Here is a 27,606-nt window from a genome sequence, read left to right on the forward strand (position 1 = left end):
GGCTGCCCGGCGGCTTCGCCCCGCCCCCGGCCGAGCGGCGGCGGCCGCGGCCAATGGCGCGCGCGGCGCGGCGCCGGGGCGGTGCCTCCGCTCGCCGCGTCCGGCGCGCGGCCGTTCTGGAAGGATCGCGGCGGCGCGGCCCGGGCGGGCGCGATGTCGGGGCTGCTGCACACCACGCTCAGCGGGCTCAACAGCGACTCGTACTGCGAGATCAGCCAGTACCGCGACCAGCACTTCCGGGTGCGCCCGGCGCGGCGGGTGGCGGGGCCCGGCCCGGGCGGGGAGGGCTGAGGCCGGGGCGAGGCCGTGCGAGAAACCGGGCAGCGGGAGGGCACGGGGCGGTAGGAGCGGGGCGGCGAGCGCGCTGAGCCCGCGGCATGCGCCTCTGTGCCCGCAGGGTAGCAGGCAGCTGCAGGAGAAATCGCTGAAGATTTCCTCCACGCTGTACGTCGGCAATCTGTCCTTCTACACCACCGAGGAGCAGATCCAGGAGCTCTTCTCCAAGTGCGGCGATGTCAAGAGGATTGTCATGGGTCTGGACAAGATCAAGAAAACCCCCTGTGGCTTCTGCTTCGTAGAGTATCCTTTCTGGTTCCCCTTTGTCAGCGCGGATGTGGCTGGCACCTGTGGTTCCTCTGCACTGCAGGTGTGTCTGTACTGCTGCTGGAAAGGTGATAGCCAGGCGCTTCCAACCAGGCACATCCCGTCCATCCCTGCACCTTCCTCACTGCACCCTGCCTGTGTAGTGGTGACAAGTGCCACCAGGGCTGTAGTGTCTGGAGGTGGCAGAGAGCCCCTTTAATTCGTTAATTTCCGTAATGGTTTTAGGGCCAGAATGAGCGCTGTTACAGTCAGCAGTCTGACATCTCCCATGTCCAGAGCACATGTTTACTTTCTCATCTCAGCTGCGCACCTGAAGGAAGTAGCTGGATAAGGCGTGGGGGCGTTTTCAAGCAGAGGGTACATGCTTATACAGGTTGTGCCAGGAGCTGTCTGTGCAGAGCTCTCCTGTGAAGCCTGCTCCTTTTGTTCTATTTCAGTCAGGTTTTACATAGTACAGAAAGGCATATTACTGATTTCTTGCCCTTAGCAAGGCTTTAATGTCTTGTTCCATTGTCTTGTCTGTGCAAGTACTAACATTAAAGTACAGAATCCTTTCTGAGCTTTAGCTGGTTTTAGCTTGGATTTACACGAGTGCAGTTTCTGATCCCATAGAGAAGAGCGGGAAGAGCAGAAAAAGCTGGAAGGCAGTGGGGGGGGGGGGGAGTTCTGCTTCTCAAATACAATACTTCCCTGGTTTTTTTTTTTCCCTGTACCCAAGAGAAAGCACACTTAGTTGTCCTTACAGAGTGCCCCAGGTACTACACGAGAGCAGATGCTGAGCACGCCATGAGGTTTATCAACGGCACGCGGCTGGACGACCGCATCATCCGCACGGACTGGGATGCGGGGTTTAAGGAGGGGCGACAGTATGGGAGAGGAAAGACCGGAGGACAGGTAAAGGCAATGCCAGTTCATCCCTGGATTTGATCCTCTAAGACTCTGTGTACTTACTTGCTGGTTTTGTCTCAGGGAGAACAATGTGCAGACAGTAAAGGCCTGATAATGAAGTTTACTCGCTCCCAGGTTGTTTCGGTAATTGACACCTGGTGTTAAAGGCTGGAAATAGAACTTAAAGCCACTTCTGTCTAGGACTCCAAACTTCCTGCAATGCAAGCAGAATGTTCCCTAATCCAAGCTAGTACCCTTGAAATGATCCAGAATTTGAGTAGAGGGAAGCAGCGTGGCTGCCAGGCCAATCTCATAACACAGCAGTCTCCCCAAGGGCAGAGATGAGGTTTAGATGAGATAAAGTGTTCTGAAGGCCAAGCCTGGCAGTTCAAAAGGGTGTACTGAAAAGCTGAACAAAAATATTTTGGGGTCTTCTTTGCTTCTTACCTGAAAAAATCTCAACAATCAGATATATCCCTTTTGGTCATTTTCACCACCATTACCACATTTCTGGTGGATTAGTTGAAGAGATCTCAGACAAGTTGAAGTGCTTCTAATCTGAACTTCAGTTCCCCACCAACTGAACAAGGAGGGGATGATGATTCTGGAGTCTAGCAGGGGACAGGCAGTGCTGGCTATTAATAATTAATACACGTGTTGTTGCTGTGCCCCAGGTGCGAGATGAATACCGGACAGACTACGACGTGGGAAGAGGTGGCTTTGGCAAGATCATTCAGATGCAGAAGGCAAATCACCAGCCTGCAATCTATTAATTGCCTCGTGGTTCCTAGCTCACAGAGGGCTCTGTCCTTCCAGAGCTAGCCCTGTTCTCACATTTGGGATCAGGGTATGGAGTGAGATCCAAGTTCCAGCAAAAGGTGACTCTCCTTAGACTGTGGATATACACATGTGCTCGTTCTCCCTCCTTTCTGAGCTAGAGAGGATGTTCTGTGCTGATACAGGGCAGCAAGGGGAAAAAAATGGACAGCTCTGCAGGATTTTGGGCAAGAAGAAATGCAGCATGTCACACACATCTTAGGCTATGACATACTCTTCATGTTGCACTTAAGCAGGTGGCTTCCTCCAAGCTGCAGCTGCAGCTGTGGTTGCTTTCAAATGGAACTTTTAAAAAAAGCTTACCACCATTGGAGCCCTCCAGGTGCCTGGGCAGCTAGTGAGGATGCACAAGAGATTCAGTTTTCTAATTTATAACCTCACCTGCTTAATAAACAGTATTACTGTTTGAATGAGAGAGAAGTGGACAAGGTCTTATCCACCTGGAGGTGCTTGTCTGCACATCTAGCCCTTGGGCTGGTCAGGGCCTGCAGAGCATTTCTCTTTGTGATGCCCCCAGTGCTGCCTGGCTTTTCAGATCCTCGCTGTTCAGTGTGATTTTGTTAAAAGTTTCTGTTAATTTTTTTAAATAAATAGTTGTATTGGGTCTGACTGAGCTTAAGGTAATTTTACCCCTAGCAGCCCTCGTAGAGCTGTGCTTTGTATTGGTAGCTAGGAAGGTGTTGATAAAACACCAGTGTTTTGGCTATTGTTGAACAATGTTCCCACAGCATCAAGGCTGTCTCTAACATTCCCACCTCACCAGCAGGCTGGGGTGGGGGCAAGATCTTGGGATATTCCAGACCATATGGCATCTGCTCAGTGGTAATAGCTAAGAGAAGGGAGATGGGAGGCATTCCTTGTTAAAACATCTGTCTTCTGGAGCAGCTGCTCTGTGTACTGAAGCTGTGCTTCCCGGGAAGTGGCCGGACATCTCCTGCTGGTTGAAAGTAGAGAATAAATATTTAGTTTTTCTTTGCTCCCACACGCAGCCTTGCTTTTGCTTTATTAAACTGGCTTTATCTTGGCCCACAAATTCCATTCCCATCTTCCTTTCTCCCTGCCCTCCTCCCACTTAGGAGGGGAGTGAGGGAGCAGCTTGGTGGGTACCTGGTGTCCAGGCAGGGTCAGCCCACCACAGTTTGGTGCCCAGTGTGGGGCCTGAGGCAATGGCTGTTCTGTGCCAAGTGTGCTTTAGCCATAGTAGTTACTAGGTAGGCAGCTCCTGTTGGGTCACGGTGTTTCTGGCTGCATTTCTTATCTCTTTACTTTGCTGGGCTTTGGGAACATGTTAGTACAAACCATGGCTGTGTGCTTTGCCCTGGCACTGATGGCCTTGCTCTGCTGGGGGAGCTGCCTTGTGGAGAGGATCCCATTTCCCACTCCCACCTGGTGTGGGTGGCTTTATTGTTCCTGCTCAGCCTTACGTGAGATGTTTAATACTACTAATTAACACAGTAGACATATCATGGGGTCTGTGTAATCTGATGTCACCCTAATGTAAGAGAAAACAATTTTTTGGGTGAGTCAATACTGAAATGTGCCCTGAGGCAGCTGGTCCGTGGGTGGCAGGATTTGGGCAAGTGCCTGGGCTAGTTATCACCTCTCATAGCCTGGGACTACACCTGAACAGGCAAGTAACCCTGGCAAACTGACATGCCAACTGACAGAAGGTGCCTACCCCAGTGAAAACCAGCAGCTTCTGGCACTGTACTGGCATGTGCCTGCAAAGCCACAGTTCAGGGCTGTCAGAGGTCTGTGTTTAACTGGGGGACCCCAGCCACCTCTGAGAGTAACTTGATTGAGACTGGGGACTAACTCCATCTGAGGTGATAGTAGAGATAGGGGCCCAAACAAGAACAACTAGAGTTGCCCCAGTTGTGGAAAAAGCCCAGTGGACAATGGGTCTGTATCACCACTTACTAGGGGAGGAGGGAGAAGAAGGGTTCCATCAGGAAGCTGGTCCTTGAGAAAAGAAAATGCAGGAAGGAGTGAGGGAATTCAGACAAGAAGCAGAAACCACCCAGTCTAACCTCGTCAGAACTCTTGGAACGTGAAAAGATTACGGCCACCAGGTATGTGGAATCCTTACTGGCTGCTCTGATGCTGGCACAACGGGGCCCAAAGTCAGCAGGAAGATAGGGAAGCCCAACAGCTATTCAGTCCTTAGGAACAAAATAAGGGATGTCACCATGTGCCTGTGGATGTAATGAAGACACCAGCTATGTCTCCACCAGCTAACAGGGAGACCCCTAGCTTTCCTAGGCTTTGGGGAAAGTGCACGTTCCAGCTTGTGAACCCTCTCCATGGAGTAACCTAGACGAATCACAGAGTGGGCTGGGTTGGAAGGGACCTTAAAGACCAGCTAGTTCCAAGCACCTTGCCATGGGTAGGGACAGCCCTCGGAGGAGAAGTGGCTTGGTGGGCACCTGGTATCCAGCCATGGTCAACCCACTCCAACAGCAAGTCCTGCAGCAGCTGGAGTTTGTGTGTCAGAACCACTTTCTCTATGACAAACTGGAGAGGGCAGGGAGACACATCTATTGGTGTCTTAAAGCTGCTGTCACTTGTAAACGTGGAGATGGACACTAGGAGGGTGCACGAGTCTCACCATGGTTCTCTGCACTTCTGTCTTGCTGGCTTTTCCTCTCCTGCTGTGCAATGGCTCATGGTTGATGGCAAAAACGAGTTGCTTATGCTCTGAATCAGACCAGTCCTCGTGTTTTGTATCAGCAGTTCTAGAAAATTCAGGAGAATTTTCCCTGTCCTGTCACCTGTGCACAACTGGAGTAGCCTATAAAACATAACGAGTGCTCAGTGGTCACTTCAGAGAGGAAGGGGCCAAGAACTCCCTTCCCTGTGTTTCTTTTAAGACGAGCATGGCCAGCACTCTCTAGCCTGTTCTTATGTCCAAACAAGAGATGAGAAGAGATGTAAAACCCTTTCTGATCTGTCCCCAAGAACCTCTCAGCTAGGGCAAGTAATTCCATTGAACAAGTTAAAGTCTGTCTGTAAATTTGGTTTGTATTATGTAAACAATAGCAGCTGCTCCCTGCCCAGTAATGTGTCATGATTTTTCATGCATTATCTTGTCCAGGATGATAGAAACTGTTGCACACCTATGTGCAGACCAGGCAGTTTAAATTAATTTAACACATTACCCCGAAGTCTTGATAGCTGAGCTGGTAGGGGTGTTACATTTAGTTTGTCAAAATGTCTCCTACCTGTTTGTTTTGCAAGTCAGGTTGCTGTGCCTGTACAACTGCCACAGGTCTTGAAGGAGCTGCATGTTTATTCTTCAGCGGGTTTAAAAAATGTCAGCATTGACCAGCCTGCGATGCAGGCTGCCCCTGAGATGCAGTGAAATGGAACAGGACATTGACTTAAAAATGGAAAAATAAGAGCAGTCATCTGTCCAGCCTTGCAAAGCACTAACAGTGTGAGGTCCTGTGTAGAGAATATGAATTAGAATAATTGCTTGGGTAAACACATCGGGAAAATGGGAAAGCTTAAGGAGGACAGGAGAATGTAACAGCCTTAAAACTATGATTAGCAAAGAAATCTCTTGTGTGTGAGGTCAGGAAGCCAGCACAGCTGTGCAGCCTTGGGCCATCCTGGTGGCAGCAGAGAAGCTGTAGCTCATCAGGAAGTGACCACACTGATGGAAAACTACCCACGTGCACCATGAATGTGGCACTTGCACTGCCTGTGCTGCCTCTGCCACCTCCTCTCTGCACCACTCGCTCACAGGCTCACTTCCAGCACAGTGAGCTCTGGGTGCCACTGGGGTACGGCTGTCTCCTAAGAGAGAAGCTCCAGGTGACATCCTGCTGGGTGCAGGCATCAGCACAGCGTGCTGGCAGCTCCAGGACAGACTGTGAGAGGAGCCACCCTTTGGCTAGTTGCAGTGTGGACTGGGGGACAAGGGCAGGAACCAGGGCACCAGCTGCAGCACTGGGAAGAAGGGAGAGTAAGGGAAGAGCAACCACGTGGCAGCAACTCCTCATGCCAGACCTGCAAAGGCAAAGCGAGGTGAGCATTAAGCCTGTGTGTTTAGAGAGCTGGCCACCTGCCACAGCTCAAGGCAAGAGGATTATTGGATGCACACAGGCTCCTCACAGCTACTGGGTCATGTGAGCTTAAGCTCACCACAGAGAACAGAAGGGTTGGGGCCTGCCTGGAGCCAGGTGAGTAAGGAGTGATAAGAATCTCACACATCACCAGCTTTGATTTCTTGGAGCCCTTCTGGACTGTGAGGGCTTACAGCACAGCCCAGTGCTGCTGCAGAAGTATCAGGAGCTGATACCAGTTTGCTCTGTTACAGCAATGACCTGCCTGGAGTTAATTCACTAGATTCCAGGACTCAGGCCCTGCTGATGGATTCATCCCACTCGGCAGCCGCTGCAGCTCCGCTCCACCGGTAGGGAAGGGGATCTGACAGTGCTCAGATTTACAGGGAACAAGATGGCACATTAACTCCTCACACTGAAGCATTTGATGTCACAGAGCAGACTTGCCAGCCTATTTTAATTCCCAGGCGGATCAAAATTTAATCTGCTGCTACATCTCCGCCTGCCAGGGCCTGTTGTGGCCAGGGAGCAGTGCAGGGGCAGACTCTGCAGCTGCAGCTCTCCCTCCAGAGGCTCAGCAGCACAGCCCCCCATCTCCATCCTGCCCCCAGCCTGCATGGCCACACTCACGGCCTCTTGGCAGCTCCCCTGGAGGTGGCAAGCACCTGGTGTCCAGAGAGCTGCTTTGAAGGGTCCACCAGGAAAGCCCCGTGTCCCCCAAAACCAGCTGGATATGAAGTTATGAATGCCATGGGATGTGACGGAGCCAGATGGGGAGGGAGGCTGGCAGTCACCCACTCTCTGCACCCCCAACACCCCAACCCACCAGCACGGCATCCCTGGCATGACCCCAGAGCACACTGTCACCAGCCAGTGGCCACAGAAAGGCTCCCCAGCCACCTGCCTGCTCAGCATGGCTTGGGCCGGACTCAACAGCCCTGCAGCTTCCCTTTCAGTCCAAGGGGGAATGGCAACAAGGAAATCACAAATCAAGCCTGGGGAGGAAATGACCCAACTGTCAGGGCAAGCCACATGCAGCCGTGTGGGGCTGGTTGCTTCCTTCCCCATAAGGGTGGGTGATCACGGGCCTCTGAACAGCAAAGCCAGGCTCTGCTTTTTGCTGATTTTCTCAAACCACAAAATGGCCCCTTCCAGACTGGTACAGGAGGGAAACCCACCCTGTGGCCCCCAGCCCCTGACAGGCTTCACCAGGAACGAGCTTCTCTCCCAGGCTCTGCAGGATGGAGCCCGGGCTGCTGTCGGAGCAGGCTGCTGGGGCACCACCTACAGCAGTGGGAACAGATGGTTTGTGCAGAGAGCACGCACTGAGGCTCTGGCTGGGTGTTGTTCACCACCAGCTGGTGTGCTGAGAGGTGCAGTAACCTCAGCACAGCCTGGGAGAGGCAGAGGTGCTGCTCAGCAGAGGCTGTGGTGCCATGCCTGGCAGCCCTGCTAGCCTGCACCGAGAGGGAGGCAGGGACCCCCAGAGGGTGCAGAGCTGGGGCAGCCTCCAGAGGCAAGGACAGGGTGCCTGGCCCAGAGCCTGGGGGGGAATGGGGCTGCTGTACCCATGGCTCAGTGGCACTGACCCCCAGCCCACCACACCACGGACTGGTGGCTGCCAGACAGCTGCTTTCCCTGCTGAGCTGCCATGGTGGGAGCTGTCCAGAGCTTCCAGAAACCTCTGCCAGGACTCTGCCAGTCCCAGTGGATGCCCAGGATGGAATGCAAAGTTCAGTGGGATGGCCTGTAACCAGGCAGGGATGTGCCCATGGGCACAAACAGACCCACACACAAACGTGGGCATGGATGTGCACACATGTATGGGGGACACAAACACAAATAAAGGCACGGGGGGCTGTAGCAGTGCCAAGCCAGGGGGTGACAGCTGCAGCTGTATCACAGGCCCATTGCCCTCTAGCCTTGGGTAGCAGCACCCAAAAGAGGGTGAATGAGCAGAGGGTAGGCTCAGGGCTCAGCAGGGACCCATGTGCTGCCTCTGGCCAGAAGACACCCTTGAGGTGGGGTGGTGAAACCAGCATGGCACACTGGGGCACCAGCCTGACCTGGAGGGCTGGCAGCACCCAGTCACCTGTGCCTGGGGGCTGGAGCCTGAGGCTCTGGCAGGGCACCACAGCCCGGGACACTGGGGCAGTGAGTGCCAGTCCTGGGGCCAGAGCAGGAGCCACAGCTCCTTTTACTGTAGGGACAGCTCTGGGAGAGGGCTCACGGCCCCAGCACAGGGGCTAAAGCAGAGCTGATGGTGTGGGTACCTCACCACTGACCGTGAAGTGACCCTGCACTACTGCCAATGAACAGCAAGAGATGCCAAAACCAAGCAACAAATCCATCTGCCTTAAATTAGGGGGTTTTTTTGGATACTTATGTCATGTCTGATTTAGACCAGACCAAAATCTGGAAAATCATCTTTTCTCATGGATGTAGCCCAGCTCCTGGTCAGGCTTCCTCTGCAGGCCATTGCTGGCACCTCCAGGAAGCATAATTTCCAAGGCCTTTACTGCGTCCTCTGCTCTAGAACTCGGTGACACAGTCCCTGCCTGCACATGGCCTGAAAGGCAGGACCATGGCAGACTGCTGTCCTGCCCCCCAGGTACCAGCAGCACTGGCTGGAGCTGGTTTGAAGCACTGCTTCACAGCTCCTGGCTCACAGCGAGGACTGGGGGCTCCAACCAGCAGGTTTTGGGCAGGGATGTCACCCAGCACAGCTGGGACCAAGCACTCTTCTGCACTGGCACCCAGCCCAGTGGCATGTAGGGTCCTGCCAAGGGGCCCATGACCACAGGCCCTTAGCAGAATATGCAGCAAAACAAACAGAAAAAAAAGCACTTTAAAACATTTAATTTAATAGATTTAAAAATTCACTTTAAAATTATAGAAAAGCACATGAGGTTGGACATAAGTATAGTTACACTGAGGACATCTCACAGACACTTGAGCAAGATATTTGTATCAAACAGCATGGTCAGGGCAGTACCAGTTTGCTAGCAGTACCAAAACAAGTTTCAGTGAGCCTTCCTGCAGAGCTCCAGCATGGCTGCCACGTACAAGCCTGGCACTTGGAAAGCAGGGAGGAGGTGGTGAACAGAGCCACGTGAGAGATGGAATGAGCTGCACCATCATGTGGGGCCTCATGGGCACGGGGAAAAACACTTCCATGGCTGGAGGGCTGTGCTGATGCCAGTGCCCCTCTGCGGGACTGGAGGAGGGCAGCGACCAGCCCTGGGCACTCCCATCCAGCCTGGGCATTTTCCTGGGAGGGGGAGGCAGCACATGACCCAGCTCTGCAGTCCTGACTCTGTGTTTTGCCAGTGGGTAGGGTCAGAGACACAGACACCAAATGTAGGAATAGTGGAATTCCCTATCCTGTAATTTCCATACTGTTTTAAGTCCTCAGTTTCCCCTAATTGGACCGCCAGTTACCTGTCCACAGAGTTCTCAGTCATTCTCCTACATAATACACCCTGTGACTATAGTCACTCAAGCTTTACAACATCCAAACAGCTTGAGAACATTTCATGCTTTGGTACCATATGGATTGTCTGCTGTCGGTGGAGGTAGTTGGTAAGCTAATTGTTTCGTAATCATCCAAACCTTAACATACTATGCAATTATCAGAACAAGAAGCAAAAGGATTAGCATCAATAAAAAAACACCAGGGTGAAGCACTCAGTTGAGAATTCTGGTACCTGTAGGCATCCATCCAAAAACAATGTCCCACCATCCGTGTTCTCCATCTTTCTTCACCTGTTCCATCACATTGTCACAGCATAGGTCACAGCACATGTCACAGTTGAGACAGCCACAATACACAGAAACATACAATTTCAGAAAGCTTCAACCCATACAGAGTAACACCAGGCCACCTCAGAAGGCTGCAAGCACCCACCCTTCGTGTTCTTCAGCCCAGCCTTTCATACCCTCATGTTCATGCATGGCTCTGTGTGCCCTCTGCTCCCTTTGGTGGTTGCTCAGTGCCCCTGGGCACTCCATGGCTCATTGCTGCCAATGCTGCTCACCTGCTCCTCACAGCTGTGCCCACTGGGGATGAGGCTGGGCCACAGCCCCATCCCAGTGACCCAAACTGTGCCACACACAGCCCCATCCCAGTGACACAAACTGTGCCACACACAGCCCCATCCCAGTGACACAAACTGTGCCACACACAGCCCCATCCCAGTGACCCAAACTGTGCCACACACAGCCCCATCCCAGTGACACAAACTGTGCCACACACAGCCCCATCCCAGTGACACAAACTGTGTGCCACACACAGCCCCATCCCAGTGACACAAACTGTGCCACACACAGCCCCATCCCAGTGACACAAACTGTGCCACACACAGCCCCATCCCAGTGACACAAACTGTGTGCCACACACAGCCCCATCCCAGTGACACAAACTGTGCCACACACAGCCCCATCCCAGTGACACAAACTGTGTGCCACACACAGCCCCATCCCAGTGACACAGACTGTGTGCCACACACAGCCCCATCCCAGTGACACAGACTGTGCCACACACAGCCCCATCCCAGTGACACAGACTGTGCCACACACAGCCCCAGTGCCAGTGACACAAACTGTGTGCCACACACAGCCCCATCCCAGTGACACAAACTGTGTGCCACACACAGCCCCATCCCAGTGACACAAACTGTGCCACACACAGCCCCATCCCAGTGACACAAACTGTGTGCCACACACAGCCCCATCCCAGTGACACAGACTGTGCCACACACAGCCCCATCCCAGTGACACAAACTGTGTGCCACACACAGCCCCAGTGCCAGTGACACAAACTGTGCCACACACAGCCCCAGTGACCCAAACTGTGTGCTTACATCACACGATGGATTTCTGCCATGCCATGATGGACAGCAATCAAAGCCTTTTATCCATTCTCCTGGGCTTGTTTCAGCAAGCCTCAGGTCTGTGTGTTGGAACAGTACCTTTACCAGTTCATACCAATGGCAGTAACTGCAAGTCTTGAATCAGGGTATAGTTAGATTCCAAAAATTGACAGGATATAACAGGAGGTAAAAAACTAAAAATCTTCATTTAAAAATAGAAATAAAAAATAAATAACTAAAATCGTGTCATTACAATAAAGTTACAGGTACAAATATTGGAGTGACTAGTTGTATCTTCAGTAACGTTATCTACAAATACAAAATACAAGAGACTTGTGCATCTCGTTGTACACAGTCTCACAAAGTGTACCGCTGACTTTCAGATCTTGGCCATTAATTTTCTGCAGGGTATTTAGTATTACATCCAAAGCAGCCAAAGCTAACAAATTAGTATTGTGAATGTTATTCCAAAATGCATCCTGCACAGAAGAATCCAAACTCAAACTAAAAACTTAGAGTCCCCCAAGTTATCCCTGATACTCCTAGATCATGCAAGCACACCATCCAGGAGAAAAGAGGTTCCCCTGGTTTTTCCTAAACTGTTCAAATATTTAATTTACTTCATGCTGAGTATAATATTCTATGAGTATCCCTCCTGACCATTAGGATCTAATAACACCTTTCATCTCCATGCTGGTCTCACATCTACAAATTCATCTCAGGAACCAACCTCATCAGAATCCACAGAATCCCAAACATCTCCATTCCGTTTATCAGGATCCCACTGCACACCTGCCTCTGCAATCACTGCATGCATTTTCCTGTGATTGACTTGCCCCCTTCCTTTCCTTATACTGAGCTACTCTAACTGCAGCCTTCTCAGCAAATCTGGTAAATCCAACTTATCAGCAAGCAGCTTATTTTGGCCTTTTAGCATTAAAATTTGATTCTGCAACTCACATCTGTTGGTCTGTGTTAGAACATTTCAACAACTGTTCCTTTTGTTGGTGTTTTGTTTGATATACTGTTAACAAAATCCATCCTTGCCTTTCCAAATCCACAAGTTCTTTTCTTTTTTCAGTATGCAATTTTTGGATGCATTTCAATATATCCAGCAGTTCAACTTCTTTTAACTGACTTCCCCATTGCTCACATGGTCCTCCAACCATAGCCCACTTGAGGACCAGGGAACTGTATGGAAGGTCTTCCCATCTGGGAATTTTGGACAGGACTGATTACTTTCATTTAGATTTTAAAAGCAAATTGTTCTGACCCTGCTGACTACACTGATTTTGTTTTGCTGGTGAGTAGGGTCAGAGACGCAGACACCAACTTAAGGAACAGTGGCATTTACTGTGATGGAAAACTGCAAAGAATCACAAAAGGATAAGCTAAGCAAAGCACCTAACCATGAGCAAAGAATTACAAAGGGACAAGCTAAGCAATGCTAATCATTGCTAGGAAAGAATGTCTACAGTGATTAAGATACCTCACCAGTTACCCCAATGATGATGCATCATCCAAGCCCGAGAGACATCAGCTCTGGGGGGAAGCTGTCCCAGCCAAGGACTGGAGAACCACACCAGGAACTGGAACTCCTGCAGTGCCTCCTCCTTTGCACGCCACGAGGCTCCCCCACGTTGCTGTGACAGTGGTACGGTTTTTACACTGCTAAACAAACCAGCTGAGATAATTTCTAGTTTCATTTTCCTGTCAGCTTTCTCCCAAAGCCTGGCCAGGGCTCAAGGAGGATCCAAGGGAATTGTCTTTGATCCTATACCTAATTAGGCCAGATGTGGCCTTATCCTGTTTCTAGATACAGAAAGGTGAACACGTTTTGCCAATAAGTAAGTACATATAACAATACTTTGTTAATTAGTGGAAACGTACAACATTTGGTTGGAATGCTCATCCTAGGTCAGCTTTGGCTCAGGGCCTGCTGTTCAGACCTTAGTACTTCACTCTGGGACTCAGTCTCTGCAGGAGAGAGGATGGATGATCTTGTCCCGAAGTGGCAAAGAGGTCCATGAAGCACAGGCCCCCAGGCTCTCAGATCGCAGCAGCCCCGGGGCTGAGGTCCAGTCCAGGATGGTGCAGAGGTTTTTCTACTGTGGCACAGGCTTTTTCTGCATTTTTCCCTTCCACACTGTTCCAAATCCCATAGGTGAAGTAAATAATAAAACCTGCAGGACATTTTCCATAATGAAGTGTGGAATGGTGGGTTGTCAGCACTAACAGATCCCCAGGAGAGACCTGGCACTGCACTCCCCAGCACAGGACACCTACCCACAACCATGCAGACTGCAAACCGCGCCCAGGTGCCCGCACTCAGCTGTACCATCAGCAGGATGTTAATGAAGGTGCTGAAGATTGGCAGGAGTGGGAGGAAAGGTACCTGCAAGGGACAAGAAGTGCTGTGTCAGCTGTGCCTTGAGGGACCAGGCTGGGCTCGAGGATGCTACTGGCCAATGGGAGGACCCCCTCCCTGCCGCAGCCCAGAGCACCCAGGCACTTCCACACTGAGGATTGCACCTCAGAGAGACACGTTGCAGGGCCTGGGCTTTCCTGGTGACTGCCTGGCAGGAAGCCCCAGCAGACCCTGCAATGCCCAGATCCTGAGGGAGTCCAGGGGTTTGCAGACACCAAGATGCAGGGGGCTGCACTCACTTTGAAGTTTAACCGTGCACTGCTCTGCGGCTGCCTCCAAATGATGATGGTGAAAACGAGCAGAGCCACGAGGAGCAGCACCAGAGCCACAACACAGCCCACATTGGCATCCTTCAGCGCAACCACATTGAGGGTCAGGACCACGCAGATGACTGTGATCAGTATGGCTGCAAGAGAGGAGGCAGTCGGGGGACTGCACGGCACAGGGCCTCCCTGGGGCCCTGAGCCTCACCAACAGCTGTGCACCCACTCCTCTTGGTCAGGTCCAGCGTGCACTGTCCCTAACACCCACCCCAAAGCCTTAGGAAAGTGCTTTGCTGGAGACACTTTCCAGACCAGCAAGCTGCAGGGAGCTGGGCTTGGACCCAGCTCTGACACTTACCCAGACCTGGCTGAGCCACCCCATTCTGGCTGTACAATGGAGCCACTGACAGATGGATCAAACCTCGCTGGCTGAGCCCAAGCACTCCCAAGGGGCTGGGGACTGCCCTTGCTGGTGGCCAGCGTGGGTCAGGCTCATCACAGGGATCTCCCATGATCACCAGCACATCCCCAACTTAGCACTCGTGCCCTCCAACAATGCCTGTGAACCCCAAACCACAACTGTACCCTGCACTTGGCACCCTGCTCAGGGTTCAGCGCCCGTGGGCACTGCCAACAGCGACTGACAACCCGGCCCCTCTCTCTGCCTGGCATGCTCTCCATCCCTTCCCAGCTCTAGAGAGACACGCCAAAACACTCCAGCCCCTGGCAGGAGGGGACAGCAGCCTCCAGTTCCCACTCACTCACTCACCAATGACCGCCACGCAGACATAGACAATGCGCCCCGAGAGCACAGTGGGGGTGTCCCCAGGCGGGTTGAAGAGCATGGCCAGGGATGTCGTCTCTTTGTGCTGGGCGCTGGCAGCAGTGATGGTTGGGTTCATGATCACTCTCTCCTCCTCATTCCCATTCAGCTCCAGCATTTCCATGGCCTTCGGGGAGTTTGGCTGCCTGGGCTGGTACCTGAGCAGGTAAGACAAGCTTGCAGCAGAGCCCAAGCAACTTCCTAGCCCAAGGGAACAGTGGGCAGCACCTTCATATCCCTGCTGCTCCAGCAGTGGCTCCGCAATAGCCACTCCAAGGATATGCCCAGAGACACACACAGGCTCTAGTCAGCAGCCTCCATCTTGGGGGCTTGACACTTCCCCAGGATGCATGCCCCTGGAAAAAAGCTGTGGCTACAAGCCCCCAGGACGATGCAAGGAACATCCACCCTGGGCACCGCCAAAAACGAGGAGTCACGCACCGGAGGATGAGCACGCACACCGCCACCAGGGAGTAGGCCAGCAGCGTGCCGATCGACATGAGGTCCACCAGGTCCTTCAGGTCAAGCAGGAGGGCAAACACCGCTGCAACGAGGACATGCAGCATGAGCACAGCTCCAGACCGCCACAGGGCTGGGTGTGAGGAGGCGGCCAGGAGCCTCACCTGCGAAGAACCCCGAGACAAAGGTGGCGATCAGAGGGGTCTTTCTGCCGCTGTGGATCCGGGAGAGGAACTTGAAGAGCAGCCCGTCCTCTGCCATGGCATGGATCACTCGGGGCATGGGAAACATGGAGCCCAGCAAGCTGTCGTGGGGAGAGATCAGGCAAGCTGCCCACATCCACCACCCACAAGGGGAAGGGACCAGCTCTGTGCCTGGAGCAGGACAGCAACTGGACAGAGCAAATCCCCGGCCCAGCCAGATTAATGCTGTCGGTCCCTGTGCTGTACCCCAAGCAGTGGCAGGAATAGAGCCAGTCCTACCTGGTGGAGAGGGCACAGAGTGAGCCAATGGCGACGGCGTAGCGGGCGGGCTCCCAGCCAACCGCCTTGAAAGCCTCAGGCAGAGGGCTGTTCTTGTTCAGGAGGAAGTAGGGCACCATGAGAGTTAGGGATGCAGAAACCCCAAAATAAGCCACAAAGCAGATGAGGAGGGACACGATGATGCCAATGGGAATCGAGCGCTGTGGGTTCCTGGCTTCCTCCCCTGTCCAGACACAAGAGGCCACATGTGCCCCACTCCATTGCTCAGCCACGGGGCAAGTACTCCCAGGGGATGAGCCAGAGCAGGGACTTTCCATGGCAGCACAGGACTGGGAAGCAGCAAGCAGGGGCTGTTGGAGAGGAGGGGCCCTGGCCATGCTGCTGCTGCACTGGCAGAAAGGATGGAGCTGCCTGGAAGCCTGGGCTTGCAGAGCCCCTGGCCAAGCCAGCCCTTCCCCCCTCACCAGCAGCTCCCTCTCCCTACAGAACCTGTTGAGTGGAGGTCATCCTTGAATGTGGTTTTGCAAAGGTGTGCTGCACCAGGCTCCCAGCAAGGGGCTCGGCAGCAGGAAAGGAGGAGGCTGCTGGGCAGCCCCTGGAGGCAGGGTGGCACAGGCAAGGTCAGGCAGAACAGCCTGTACCAGCCACCCGCTAAGTAGATTTCTGGGGTAATGAGAGGAAATTAAGAGAGCTGCCTGTGCTCCAGGAAGCAGCAGTTTTGCATGAACTTAGTCATTCGGAAAAAGGCTGCTTGAGGCTGGGAAGTAACTAGGAGGCACCAGAAATTCCCAGCACTGCTGCAGGCTTGGCTCAGGAGTCAAAAGGCTCCCCGCTGCTCTGGGAGCTGGCTGTGCAGGCAGGGTGCAGTCCTGCTCCCACCATGTGGTGTAATGAGCCACTTTTCCTGGGGCAGGGTGGGCTCTGAGTCCTTTCATCTGGCCCAGCTGAAGAGACAGACTCCACAGGGAAATCTCCCAGGAGGGGTGAGACCAGCTGTTTTCCCACACCATGCAGCATCCTCCCCCAGCTGCTGGCTGTGCAGGGGAAATGCCCGTGCCACCCTCACCCAAGGCAGTACCTGTGGTGGCAATGCAGTCAAAGCCCACGAAGGCATAGAAACAGGTGGCAGCGCCGGTCAGCATCCCTTCCAGTCCAAAGGGGAAAAACCCACCAGAGCCAAAAGCTTTTTTCCTGGGAGAAATGCAGGAGGGCAGCTGCCGTGAGGAGCAGGGACAGCAGGGCCTATGCCTGCCCTGTGCCAGATCTCGGCCTGGCGCTCTACTTACATGTCATCCGGTGGGTCTGGCAGTGAGCAGTTGACACAATTCTCCTCCGAAAGCTGCCAGTTCTTGATGTCTCCCTTGATGAAGCCAGCAATGATAACAAAGCTCAGCACCAACAGGTTCACCGCCGTGAAGATTTTGTTCACAAGGGCAGATTCGCTGACACCAAAAGCCAGCAGTACTGTGGGGACAGAAGAGGTGAGTGAAGAGCCATCAGGCTCCCATGCCATCAGCCATGGTACCATGGAGCCACTCTCCTGCACACCCACCAGTAAGCAGCAAAATCAGAATCAACGCAAAGAAGTCTGGATGCTCGGCCAGCACTCCTGGCAGGTGCATCGGGATCTTGCTGGCGAAGAAGGTGGAGATGTGGTTGCCGATGAGGTTGTCAAATGTTGCACTCCAGGCTCGAGCCACGCTGGCTGTACCTGGTTGACGGTAAATCCGTGCATTAGTCTGAGCCCAGGGCAGATGGGCACCAGCCACCCGCACCTGAGCACCCACCTCCCTGCTGATCCCACCCCGCACCCTGCCCCCACAGCTTCCAGCAGGAGGCTGCCCCCAGCAGCCCCCCATGCTGCCAGCACGAGGCTGGAAGGAGCCCCACACATGCTGCCTGGCCTCGTACCTATCACGTAGGAGAGAATGAGGTTCCACCCGGCTATAAAAGCCCAGATCTCACCAACGGTAACGTAGCTGTAGAGGTACGCAGAGCCAGCCTTGGGGACGCGGGCCCCAAACTCCGCATAGCAGAGTCCAGCCAGCACAGAGGAGAAAGCAGCCACCAGGAAGCAGAGGACGATGGAGGGACCAGCCATCTCCTTGGCTACCTCCCCAGCCAGCACATACACACCAGCCCCTAGCGTGCTGCCCACACCCAGGGACACAAGGTCCAGTGTGGAGAGGCAACGAGCAAAATGTGTGTCTTCGGAGCTCAGGTCCACCGTGCGCCGGCGGATCAGCTTCTTCCCAAAACCGGTCATTTTTTCCCCCAACATCTCGTCTTCTCCTCAGTGAAGCTCAGCTGGTCAAAAGCCCTGCACGGAAAGGGAAATGTGAAGCTCAGTGTCCTTCAGGCAGCAGGACTTGGTACTGTGGCAAGGTAGGCAGTGATGGCCACAGGAGCCACTCATTGGCACCACACCCCTGCCACGCTGGTTGGCCAGAGACCATGGTGATGGCACCCTCCAAGGCACTGTGGGGCTGCACACACCCTGCCTGCACAGCCCTTGCACCACGACAGTGAGTCAGGGATGAACCCAGTCAGTCCGTGGTGGGAAATGCTCATTGCTCAAGCCCTGTGTGGTCTCAACCAGAGAGCTCATAGGCATATCCCCAAGCTTGCCCACTGTTTCCCAGGCTTGACAGTATGGAGATCCTTCAGTCCTAACTCGACTGCGGGCACATTTTTCCAGCCTGGCACATGGGTGTGCACAGCAGCAATGATTCCTCCAGCACAGGATTTAGCAGGCCGGGCTGACTCACTGGATGCAGCCGTTCCCTTGTTGCTTTTGGCATCTGCACCACATTCTCTATAGGGATGCATAATACACAGCATGGGTGCAAACCCCTTGTCTGCTAAGCAGTCTGCCAGCTCTACAGGCTGCAATCACTCTGAATGTGTGACATCCCCACTCCTCTTGCTCACAGCAGCCACCTATCCCCAAAAAGCTCTGAAGATGAGAAGGCGAGGCGCGGCTCTGCCGGCAGGAGTGCAGCTGATGTGAAGCAGGCATCCAGCACAGAGGAAGGAAAGTGGTTCCCAACGCCCATGCCCACAGCTGGCACCCCTGCCCGCTGAACCACCCACCCGCCAGTGTATTCTCCCTGACGGCTTCTCCCTTCACCGAGAAAGCGAGAACGCTTCGTGCAGGTGCCCAGGACCGCGTGCCACACTACATGCATCAGCCTAAGCACACAAGGATAACTTTGTGACCATTTCCATAGATGATTATCAGGACCACAGTGACAGCCACCAACTCGGCTGTTTCCCCATAACCAGCAAACCATCCTGCTTCTTGATAGATCTCCTGCCGTGCTGGCACATCTGGCATTCAGCCTTGACCCCAAGTGCAACAAGTACCCCAGCACTAGCACCCTCCTCAACCACTACGTCCCACCGCGGAGCCCGGCGATGCCGCGGGCACGGCAGAATCCCAGCGCGGCCCCGCGGCAGCACCGGCCACGTGCCACGGGCTGCCGGCAGCTGATGCAACAGCGGCACCGGTTGCGCCCGGCCCCTCCGGTCCGGCGGCAGCGCCCGCCATCACTCACCGGCGGCTCGGCTCGGCTCGGCTCGGCTCGCCCCCGTGCGAGCCCCTCGAGGTGAACGCAGCTCCGCTCCCCGCCGCGGCCGAGAGCAGAGAGAGGGGCGAGTTCCGCCCCCGGTGCTCTGGTACCAACGGGGGGCGGGAACGGGCGTTCAGCGGCTTTCACCCAGAGCCCCAGGGGCGGAGGCGGAGAGCAGCTAGAGCCGAGCGGGCATTGGAGGGGATTGCAGCGGGCGTTCCTCCCAGCTCCACCCGCGCCCGGCTTCCCGCGCTCCTTTTGGAAATATAAATTCCAGAGACAAACGGTAGCGGGGCGAGGCGCGGCTCGGCCGGCGGGAGCGTGGCTGCTGCGGGCGGCAACTCCGGGACCAGGGCGAGGCACCTTGCTCCCTCGGGAAAGGCCACGGAGGGGGCGGCCGAGGGTCCCCCGAGTCCAGATGTGCCGTGAGAACCGAGCCTGCCCCGGCCCAGCCCCGCCGCGGCTGGGAGCGGGGCGAGGAGGCGAGGCCAGCCCGGCTACGGGGGCTGCGAGCGGAGCTTAGCCCGCGGCTTGTGACCCTGCCCCGACCTCCGTATGCTCCGCTACAGCCCCCTCAGTTCTGGGAGCAGCAGGCAGCTCTAAGTGATGGGGAACGCCAGTCCTGGGAGAACTGCTCGGCAGGCAGGAGAGAGGCAGGGCCAGCGCCATCCTCGCCAGCAGGCAGGCTGGGACCCGCCCGTCAGCAGGCAGCGCCTGATGCAATCCTGTGCTCGCGTGTCGTGAGCGCCCATTCACAGCGGTAGCTCACAGAGAGGTAAGCCAGCCCCTCGCTGGCATCACTGGCAATGCCCTGCCCCGGCGCCGCTATCGAGGCAAAAAACTTTTCAGTCGCTTGCAGAGCGGAGGGAAGCAGGGCAGGCGGGACCGCTACGCAGCTGCCTCCCCCGCATCCTCCGGCGGGGCAAACATCGGGAATATGGGGTGACGGAAAGACCAGCTCACGCTTCTAACTGGCAGTGACGCAAGCTCTGCCCCCGCTTCTCAGAATCGAGGAACTGCAGTTCCGCAACCTCCCTTTCCTCCCTGACCCCACGATGAAGTAAGTTCAAGGGGCAGATTCCAGCATTTCTGTTACCACTCAGACACTTCCCACTCCTTGCAGGGCTGCCAGCTGTGGGCAAGGACCCACCTGGGCAGCACCATCGCCGAGAATGTTCTCAGGCAGGAGAGGCAGCACCACGGGCACAGCAGGGCTTCAAGCAGGGTCACCCTGTCCCAGACAAGCAGACGCTGTGAGGGGGCAGATGACATTATTTCCCTATTATCAGAAACCTTCTTGCAACATCAGGTGTTGGGAGGTCATTTCCAGAAAGGAGCAGCATCAGGACACCAGAACATGTCTCCAGCTCCCAGACCTCACATGCAGCTCCACATGTGCCTTCCCCTTGTCCCATCCTCACCCCCTACTCTTACTGCTCCCCACCTCCCATCATCCAGGGCCCTGATCCAGTAGCACAGGCAGAGGCATGGAACAAGCCAAGTGCATGTCTCAACAGGAGCAGCAGGAAGGCAAATAGTGGCAAGGCACACATGGCAGCATCAAAGGAGGGTAGGAGATGGCTCCAGCCCATACAGGGGGCCAGAAGCCCTGCAGAAACAGATCCACATCAGTCCTTGGATGCCCCCACCACCTTCCACAACTGAAACATTAGAGTATTTCAGATTGGAAGGGACCCATAATGACCATCGAGTCCAGCTTCATCCACGAGTGCCTCTCTGTTTACAAATAGCAGGGCATTTTTTCGAGTCAACTCCCTTAGTACCTGCACCAAGAATTTATCTTCGCCATGCATGTAACAGGAAACATACAGCACGCAGCTCTCACACACACAGCAGCTCTCTGATGCAGATTGTCCCAGCACTGGAGCTGCCCCAGCAACCAAGTGCCACACAGGGCTGGGAGACAGCCAACACAGCCACCCCTGCGCACAGTCCACGGCAGTGCCCCAGGGAGCAGTGTGGACTACCCGGGAATGCACATTCTAAGGCAGCCAGGAACACCACTGTCCTAAGGTGACTGTATGGTGCTTGTATCCCAAATCGTGTGTTCTGTTTATGCCTGATATTATGTTCTGTGCCTTCAGGACTGACTCTGAAAGTGAAGGATTGTTTTGCCTTGTTATCAGCCGGCTCACCTCCCCCCATGGTCTGTGTCTAGGAGAGGCTTGGCTGGCTTGGCTTGCTTGCTTTTGCTTATTAGTTGGATTAGCTAGGCAGTCCAATTTTTACCCTGGACTGTTTCTTTTTCCCTTCCCTTTCCTGAATATCATCTGGACCTGGGAAACATCAAGAAACACCAAGAGTCTGCATTTTTGTGACCTGCAGCAGCCATCCCCAATGCCAGAGACTGATAGCTGGGCAACCACTCCCAGGGGAGACTTTGTGAATTTGTCATCTCTTCAGAACGGTGAAAGAGTTTTGTCATCTGGTGTTGTTTTTTGTATTGGGGAGTGTTAAATAAACAGGTATTTTTTCCACTTCTCTCTAAGGAAATTCTTCCTGAACAACGTAGAGGAGGGGCTGTGGGGGGTTTGCTTGCTGGGGGCTCCTTCCGGAGGTCTTCTCCCAAATTTGCCCTAATCTAGGACAACCACCCAGAAATAACAGGAGCAGGAACAGGCCAGCCTTCCCAGCCCAACCTCAGAGCACTCTCCAGTGCCTCACCCAAACACAAGGCAGTGCAAGAAGGCGCCTGCATCAACCGACCACAGAGAGAAGGCAGCAGAGCAGGGCTCCCAGCGCCGGCCTGCAGGGACAGTGAGGGACTGCACTGAGTCCCAAGCGCTGCTTCCCACCACATTCCCCCCAGTTATAGTAAAAACACAGCCCCCTGGCTCAGGGAAGAAATGCTGATGTCTGGCTCCAGATCAGAAGGCTGAAGGATAGCTGTATTACAACTATATTATATTACTATATATACTATATTAAAAAGTATATTATGTACTCTTTAAAGAGATACTATACTATTCTTCATACTTCTTACATATCTAACAAAACTCATGACTGCTGAGCGTCCGAGCCACAGCTGGATCCAATTGGTCATTGACCCCAAACAACCTTCACCAGAATCCAATCCAGCAATCACTTCACGTAAACAATCTCCATACCACATTGCACGTGGGGAAAACAAAGGAGCAAAGATAAATATCGTTTTCTCTTCTTCTGTCCGTGCTTCTCCAAGAAATCCTGAGAGACAGAATTATGTCTCTCTGTCCAGAGAATGTGAATGTCACACGCAGTCACTGATAATAAAACAGTAGTAAATAGCCAAAGGCTGTGGAAGTCTAATGTGCCGTCAGCCAGCACTGGCTTCTCCCACATCCAATGTGAAGGTGGTCTAAAGAAGAAACCTGCCCATACAGCTGCCTACCACCACCACACATCCAAGCCTTCCACCTGGAAGCATCAGTTTTGTCCAGAAATGCTTCCCCAGAGTCACACTGTAGCTCCATCCACCAGCACCCAGCTCCTTCTTGTAACAGACCTCAAATCTCTGGCTGAGCAAAACCAGACATAGCCAAGCACAGACCTGCCCTGTTCGATCAGTGGGCAGCACTGAGCACTGCCTCTACCAAAGCAGACCACAAGCACCACTGCAAAAGCCACCTTTATTTTACATACAAGGAGTTGAAAATTAATTCATTCAAGAGCTCCGCATATATCACTCACCCGGAGGCTCTGTCCCCATGTCCCAGCTGTCAGTCTCTCCCCAGGTCACCACCGTTGAACACTGCTGCATCTTTCAGACAGATTCCTGTCTGAAAATAGGAATCTTTCCTGTCAGGAAGCAACAGCAACATCAAAGCAGTAATGCTTCTGGCACTCAGCCCCTGACCCCTGGGAAAGGCCATGAGCTGTATCCCTTCCACCTCGCAGCCCACAAGGGATCACTGGAGCATCCCTGCAGCTTGCCCAGAAACAAGGGCTCACCACAGTGAGGGAACACACCTGCTGCTCTGAGCTGAGCCTGCAAGGAGGAGATTGTCTGCTGATAGGCTGCACACTGGGCAATCTTGTCAGCTGCAGACAGGAGGCAAGAAGGTGTGTGCTCAGCCCATCCTAAATACTTCACACCCAGACTCTCTAGGGCAGCAGCTGAGATCCTGCTCTACCCCCTAAACATGAAGCCAGCTCCACTCCCATGGAGCTGCAGGTCCTGGGCTCCAGGTACAAGCAGGGGATGTCACCTGGACTGCAGGTGTCCTGCAGTCCTCAGAACACGTACCAAGCTCACCCTTCGCTTGTTCCAGCTCTTTCTTCACATGCTTGAGTTCCTGGGACAGCTGATCACCTGCAGACTGGCAAGAGCAGGGGGCAAGTGTGATGCAGGGAGTTGCACCCCCACCACAACACAGCCACAGCACAGCTCATCCTCTGGAGGAGCACTGCAGCCCATGCAACACTCCAAGCCCAGCACCCTGGGGACCACTGCCAGGGCACATCCATCACAGGAGCCGTGCCTGGCAAAGGAGCCGCTGTAGCGAGTCTGCCAGCACCTGTAGGAAACAAGAATGCCTTTGGCTGGCTGCAGCCACAAAACGAAGAGCCCTAAAACTCCTGGAAAATGCATACACTTATTTTGTAGGTAGGAGATTTCCTAACTTGGAGATTCATCTTGCAGGCTCTGCACACCCCATCCTGGGGCCATGTCCTACATGGCAGGACATATAAAAGTGACAACACAAGCCACAGGAAGTTTGAGTTTTTCAAAAGGCCCTTAGAAAATCTAACTGGACAGAAGCCTGCAGGCCCTTGAGCATAGAGAGGTGGTAAAGCCATTCAAATAATGCCCATGGTCTTGTGTAAGCCCCAGAGAAAGGATGAAACAGCTCAAGTGCCAGCCAGAAATTGGCAGGTCCAGATCTCATCATCTCCTACCTCTGGCATAGCTGGCCCAAGCCAGAGACTCAGCAGTGCTCCATGGTGACAGGACACAGCTGGCTCATACCTGCTCAGCAGGGACTGTATCTTCACACCCTGAAGTCAGGCCAGGGGCCAACTCTCTGGACAAAGAGGACTCTGCACACACCCATGTCTGGTCATTTATACCTGTGAAGAGAGGTGCCAGCACTGGAAACCTGCCATCCTCAGTTGCTCTTCAACCTGGCCACAGAACTGCTCCCGATCGGGGAAGGACAGAACCTGTCCAAGACAGTCAGAAGTCTCCCAGCACTTCCAGCCCAACAGCTGCTGCTGGCTTGGCCTGTATGGGTGCTGCTGGGAGAAAGTGTTCCTGCATGGCCTTGCTCCCAGCAGCTCTGGGCTCCTGCTAGGAGTCTGCTCTCACAGTAAGGTCAGGCAGCTGCCCGGGCAGGGTGGGACAGGCTGTCACAGCAGAGTGGGGAGAGCCTCCTCGCCTCCCCTCCCTCTGCAGGGCTGCCCAGCTGCAGTTCCTGTGAAGGCAGCACCCCCTGCCTGCAGCACAGGCTGGAGCACTCTCAGCCAGGACCACACCTGAGCCAGGGCTCATTTGGGGAGCAGCACTGCCCCCCATAAGCAGCTGCCTGTGTTTCTCCACACCCCCCACAACACAAAGCAATAATCTACACCTCCGTACTGTTCACCTGCTCCCAAGACAATGCTTGCTGCAACCAGCCTTTCTTTGCTCTCACCATTTTCCTTCAGCTTTTGGGTCCTACTGCACACCAGCTCCTGTGTAGTTGATCTTGAAGTGAGACCCAGGAAGGGAAAAGAAAAAGCATCAACCCCTGCTAAGAGAGTGCCCTGACTGACCACAGCCACTCCCTCTCCTGCGAACGAGCCTCGAGCACCAGATTTGTTCAGGTTCTTTGCTAGATGCCTCTCCAGGAAAAGAGAGAAAGGACTTCACCTCCCCTCCTCTGACGTCCCAGTTTGAGAAGCAGGATGTTTTCTATTGCCATCTGTGTAGCAGCTGTTTTCTGGGCAGTTTTCCTTATCTCCTGTTAATGGGCCCATCAATGTCTTGCCACGGGACTCAGAGATAACTCCCTCCAGGAGCCCTTTCTGTTTAACAGGTGATTAAGGACCCACCCATGACTCAGAATGACATCAGCCCGTTGTGAGATGCTCCACCCAGGGGAAAAGAGCTAAGCATCCCCACCTAGTAATATTCTGGGCTTTGGGACAGAGCAGGCAGCCTTCCCACATGTTTCCAAGAGGAACAGCTGGGGTTCTTCACTGGACCGTCAGAGGAAGACTACACCCTTCTACAGGATCACTGCTCCAACAGAACCACATCTACCACTCCAGGACTGCAGGCACTCCAATTTGGACTGCTACCAACATGCTGGCTAAAGGGGTATGAGGTTGCATTCTGACTCTGTCGTTTTTTTGGTTTTTTTTTTTTGTTTGTTTGTTTTTTTTTTTTGTTTTTTTTTTTTTTTTTGTATTATTGTATGGATTTTGTTTCTTTCCCTTTTCCTAAAAAACTGTATTTCTGACTTGGTGTCTCTCACTGGTTTTGCTTTCAAACCAGAACATCTGAGTCCAAGCACGTGCAGTCGCCCCCCCCAGTCCTTTCCCCAGGATCAGCTTTGACCCTGCAGCCAGGACCTGAACGTTCTTCCCACGGCAGCAGCGTCCCTCTCCCACGACTCTGCAGCCTCTGAGGCTTCTGCCAAGACTCACCTTTATTGAGGCAAAAACGCTTGGATGGAATCATCTTTTCTGGAGGCCGCAGTGAGGAGCGGGAAGCCACGGTAGGAATTTCCGTAGAGAGCCTTGAGGAGGGCTGTTTAGGACTCCCAACCTTGGCAGCAGCTGTAGTGGACAGTAAACACAGAGGCCGCTAGTCCCAAGCAGCTCCACTGCACCTTCTTCAGGCAGCCCGGGGCTCAGCCAGGCTGCCTACCCTAGGCACACAGGCACCAGTACGCTGTGACCCCACAACACCACGGCATGAAGGCTTCAAAGTCAACAGGCTGCCAGCCCACACTGGAGGCTGGAGGCCAGACAGTGTTAACACACCCCTCGGGGTATGAGAATATTTCCTAGGCTCCTACCTGTGCCGCTCACATGGACTCTCCACTGTCCCCAGCCAGGCTGCAGCCCAAGCCCTTCCCCTTCTCGATGCAGCACCCTAACCCACGTGCTCCCTGCTTCGCCTGACGCAACTGGCAGGTGCAGAATTACTTTCCATCGCTCTGTGCTGGGGGGCGAGTTTGAGAAGTCTGGAAAGCTGTGCCTGCTGCGAAGCCCCGCTGGCACGTTGAAGCCTAGACCTGGCAGGCGATGTCAGCTTCAGCCTGGTCCCTGGGTATTGAAAATGCAGGTGAACCCAGTGGGAAGAAATGATGATGTCTGACTCCAGTTCAGAAGGCTGAATGATTTCTTTGTTATAACTGTACTATAATACTTTAATAGACTATTTAAAGGAGATACTAAAACTATGAACCTACTTTTTCTAACTACCGTATCTAACTAACTCACAACTCGTGCCCCTCTCTGAGAGTCCAGCCACAGGTGGATTTGATTGGCCATCAGGCTCAAACAATCCTCACCAGAGTCCAATCAAGCCATCACCCCAGGTAAACAATTCTCCAAACACATTCCACATGGGAAAAGCAAGGAGCAGAAACAGAAATTTTCTCTTTCTTCTCTCTGTGCTCCTCTATGAAAAAAATCCTGAGAGAGAGAAGAATGTGCCTGTCACACCTGGGGGAGAGAGAGGGTTCTGCAGCGCCGGGCGGGCGGTGTCCGTGCCGGGGCTCCCCACCGTGACCCCGCTTACCTGGGGGCCGCGTTTCCCGGGCACCGCGCCCTGTGCCAGCCGCGGGGAGCTGCGGCCCCGGCGAGGCCCGTGTGCGGGGGAGAGCGAGCCTGGCGCGGCCGCGGGCCGGGCAGCCGGGGCCGCCGCCGGAGCGCTGTCTGGAACCGCGCCGAGCCCGCCGCGGGGGCGGCTGCGGGAGGCACCCGGGCTCCTTTGGGGCCGGGGCCGGGCCAGGGGCAGCAGCGACCTCGCAACCGCCCGCGCTCGAGTCTCGGACCCGCCCGCAGCTCGGGAGCGGCAGCGGCGTGGAGGTGGTGGGTCCGGCGGGCCGGGGCCGCAGCCCGCTGAGCGCCCCCGGGCCCGGCGAGGACTCCACGGCCGCCCCGAGGCGCAGGCTGGCGGCGACGGCGCGACGCTCTTCCTCGAAGAAGCTGAAGTAAAGCGGGGTGGACGGCGAGCTCAGGTGCTGGACGTCCTGCAGGTCAGGGCAGTCTAGCGAGCCGGACCCGGCCCGCGGCTCCGGCAGCCACATCGCGCCTGGGAACCGCCGGGGAGAGGCAGGGAGAACCGGAGAGCCCCGCCCGTGCCCGCCCTGTTCTGGC

The 27,606-nt window shown here is 54.4% G+C and overlaps 2 protein-coding genes across 6 annotated transcripts; one reads left to right on the forward strand and one right to left on the reverse strand.

Moving 5' to 3' along the window:
- The first annotated feature begins 74 nt into the window (after positions 1–74).
- Positions 75–3,310, forward strand: LOC128814569 (nuclear cap-binding protein subunit 2). Of its 2 annotated transcripts, none has more exons than XM_053990512.1 (4): positions 75–240; positions 398–646; positions 1,324–1,497; positions 2,166–3,310. In XM_053990512.1, exons 1-4 carry the CDS (start codon positions 154–156, stop codon positions 2,262–2,264), a joined length of 609 nt encoding a protein of 202 aa, XP_053846487.1. In that variant the 5' UTR covers positions 75–153; the 3' UTR covers positions 2,265–3,310. The 2 variants fall into 2 exon arrangements, with proteins under 2 accessions (XP_053846487.1, XP_053846488.1); XM_053990513.1 differs by having other exon boundaries at positions 398–579; positions 1,359–1,497.
- A 5,928-nt stretch (positions 3,311–9,238) lies between these two features.
- On the reverse strand, positions 9,239–26,997 carry SLC7A3 (solute carrier family 7 member 3). 4 transcript variants are annotated; one of them, XM_053989962.1, is made up of 14 exons: positions 25,924–26,997; positions 23,263–24,979; positions 22,984–23,091; positions 17,633–18,041; positions 17,274–17,432; positions 17,008–17,185; positions 16,800–16,912; positions 15,722–15,944; positions 15,404–15,543; positions 15,222–15,324; positions 14,727–14,938; positions 13,934–14,100; positions 13,553–13,661; positions 9,239–13,449 (listed from the first exon to the last, which is right to left on the reverse strand). In XM_053989962.1, exons 4-14 carry the CDS (start codon positions 18,000–18,002, stop codon positions 13,316–13,318), a joined length of 1,908 nt encoding a protein of 635 aa, XP_053845937.1. In that variant the 5' UTR covers positions 18,003–18,041; positions 22,984–23,091; positions 23,263–24,979; positions 25,924–26,997; the 3' UTR covers positions 9,239–13,315. The 4 variants fall into 4 exon arrangements, with proteins under 4 accessions (XP_053845937.1, XP_053845935.1, XP_053845938.1 ...); XM_053989960.1 differs by having other exon boundaries at positions 22,984–24,363; XM_053989963.1 differs by lacking the exons at positions 22,984–23,091; positions 23,263–24,979.
- Positions 26,998–27,606: the final 609 nt, after the last annotated feature.

The sequence above is a fragment of the Vidua macroura genome, chromosome 14, assembly GCF_024509145.1.
Source record: "Vidua macroura isolate BioBank_ID:100142 chromosome 14, ASM2450914v1, whole genome shotgun sequence".
NCBI classification, from domain to species: Eukaryota; Metazoa; Chordata; class Aves; order Passeriformes; family Viduidae; genus Vidua; species Vidua macroura.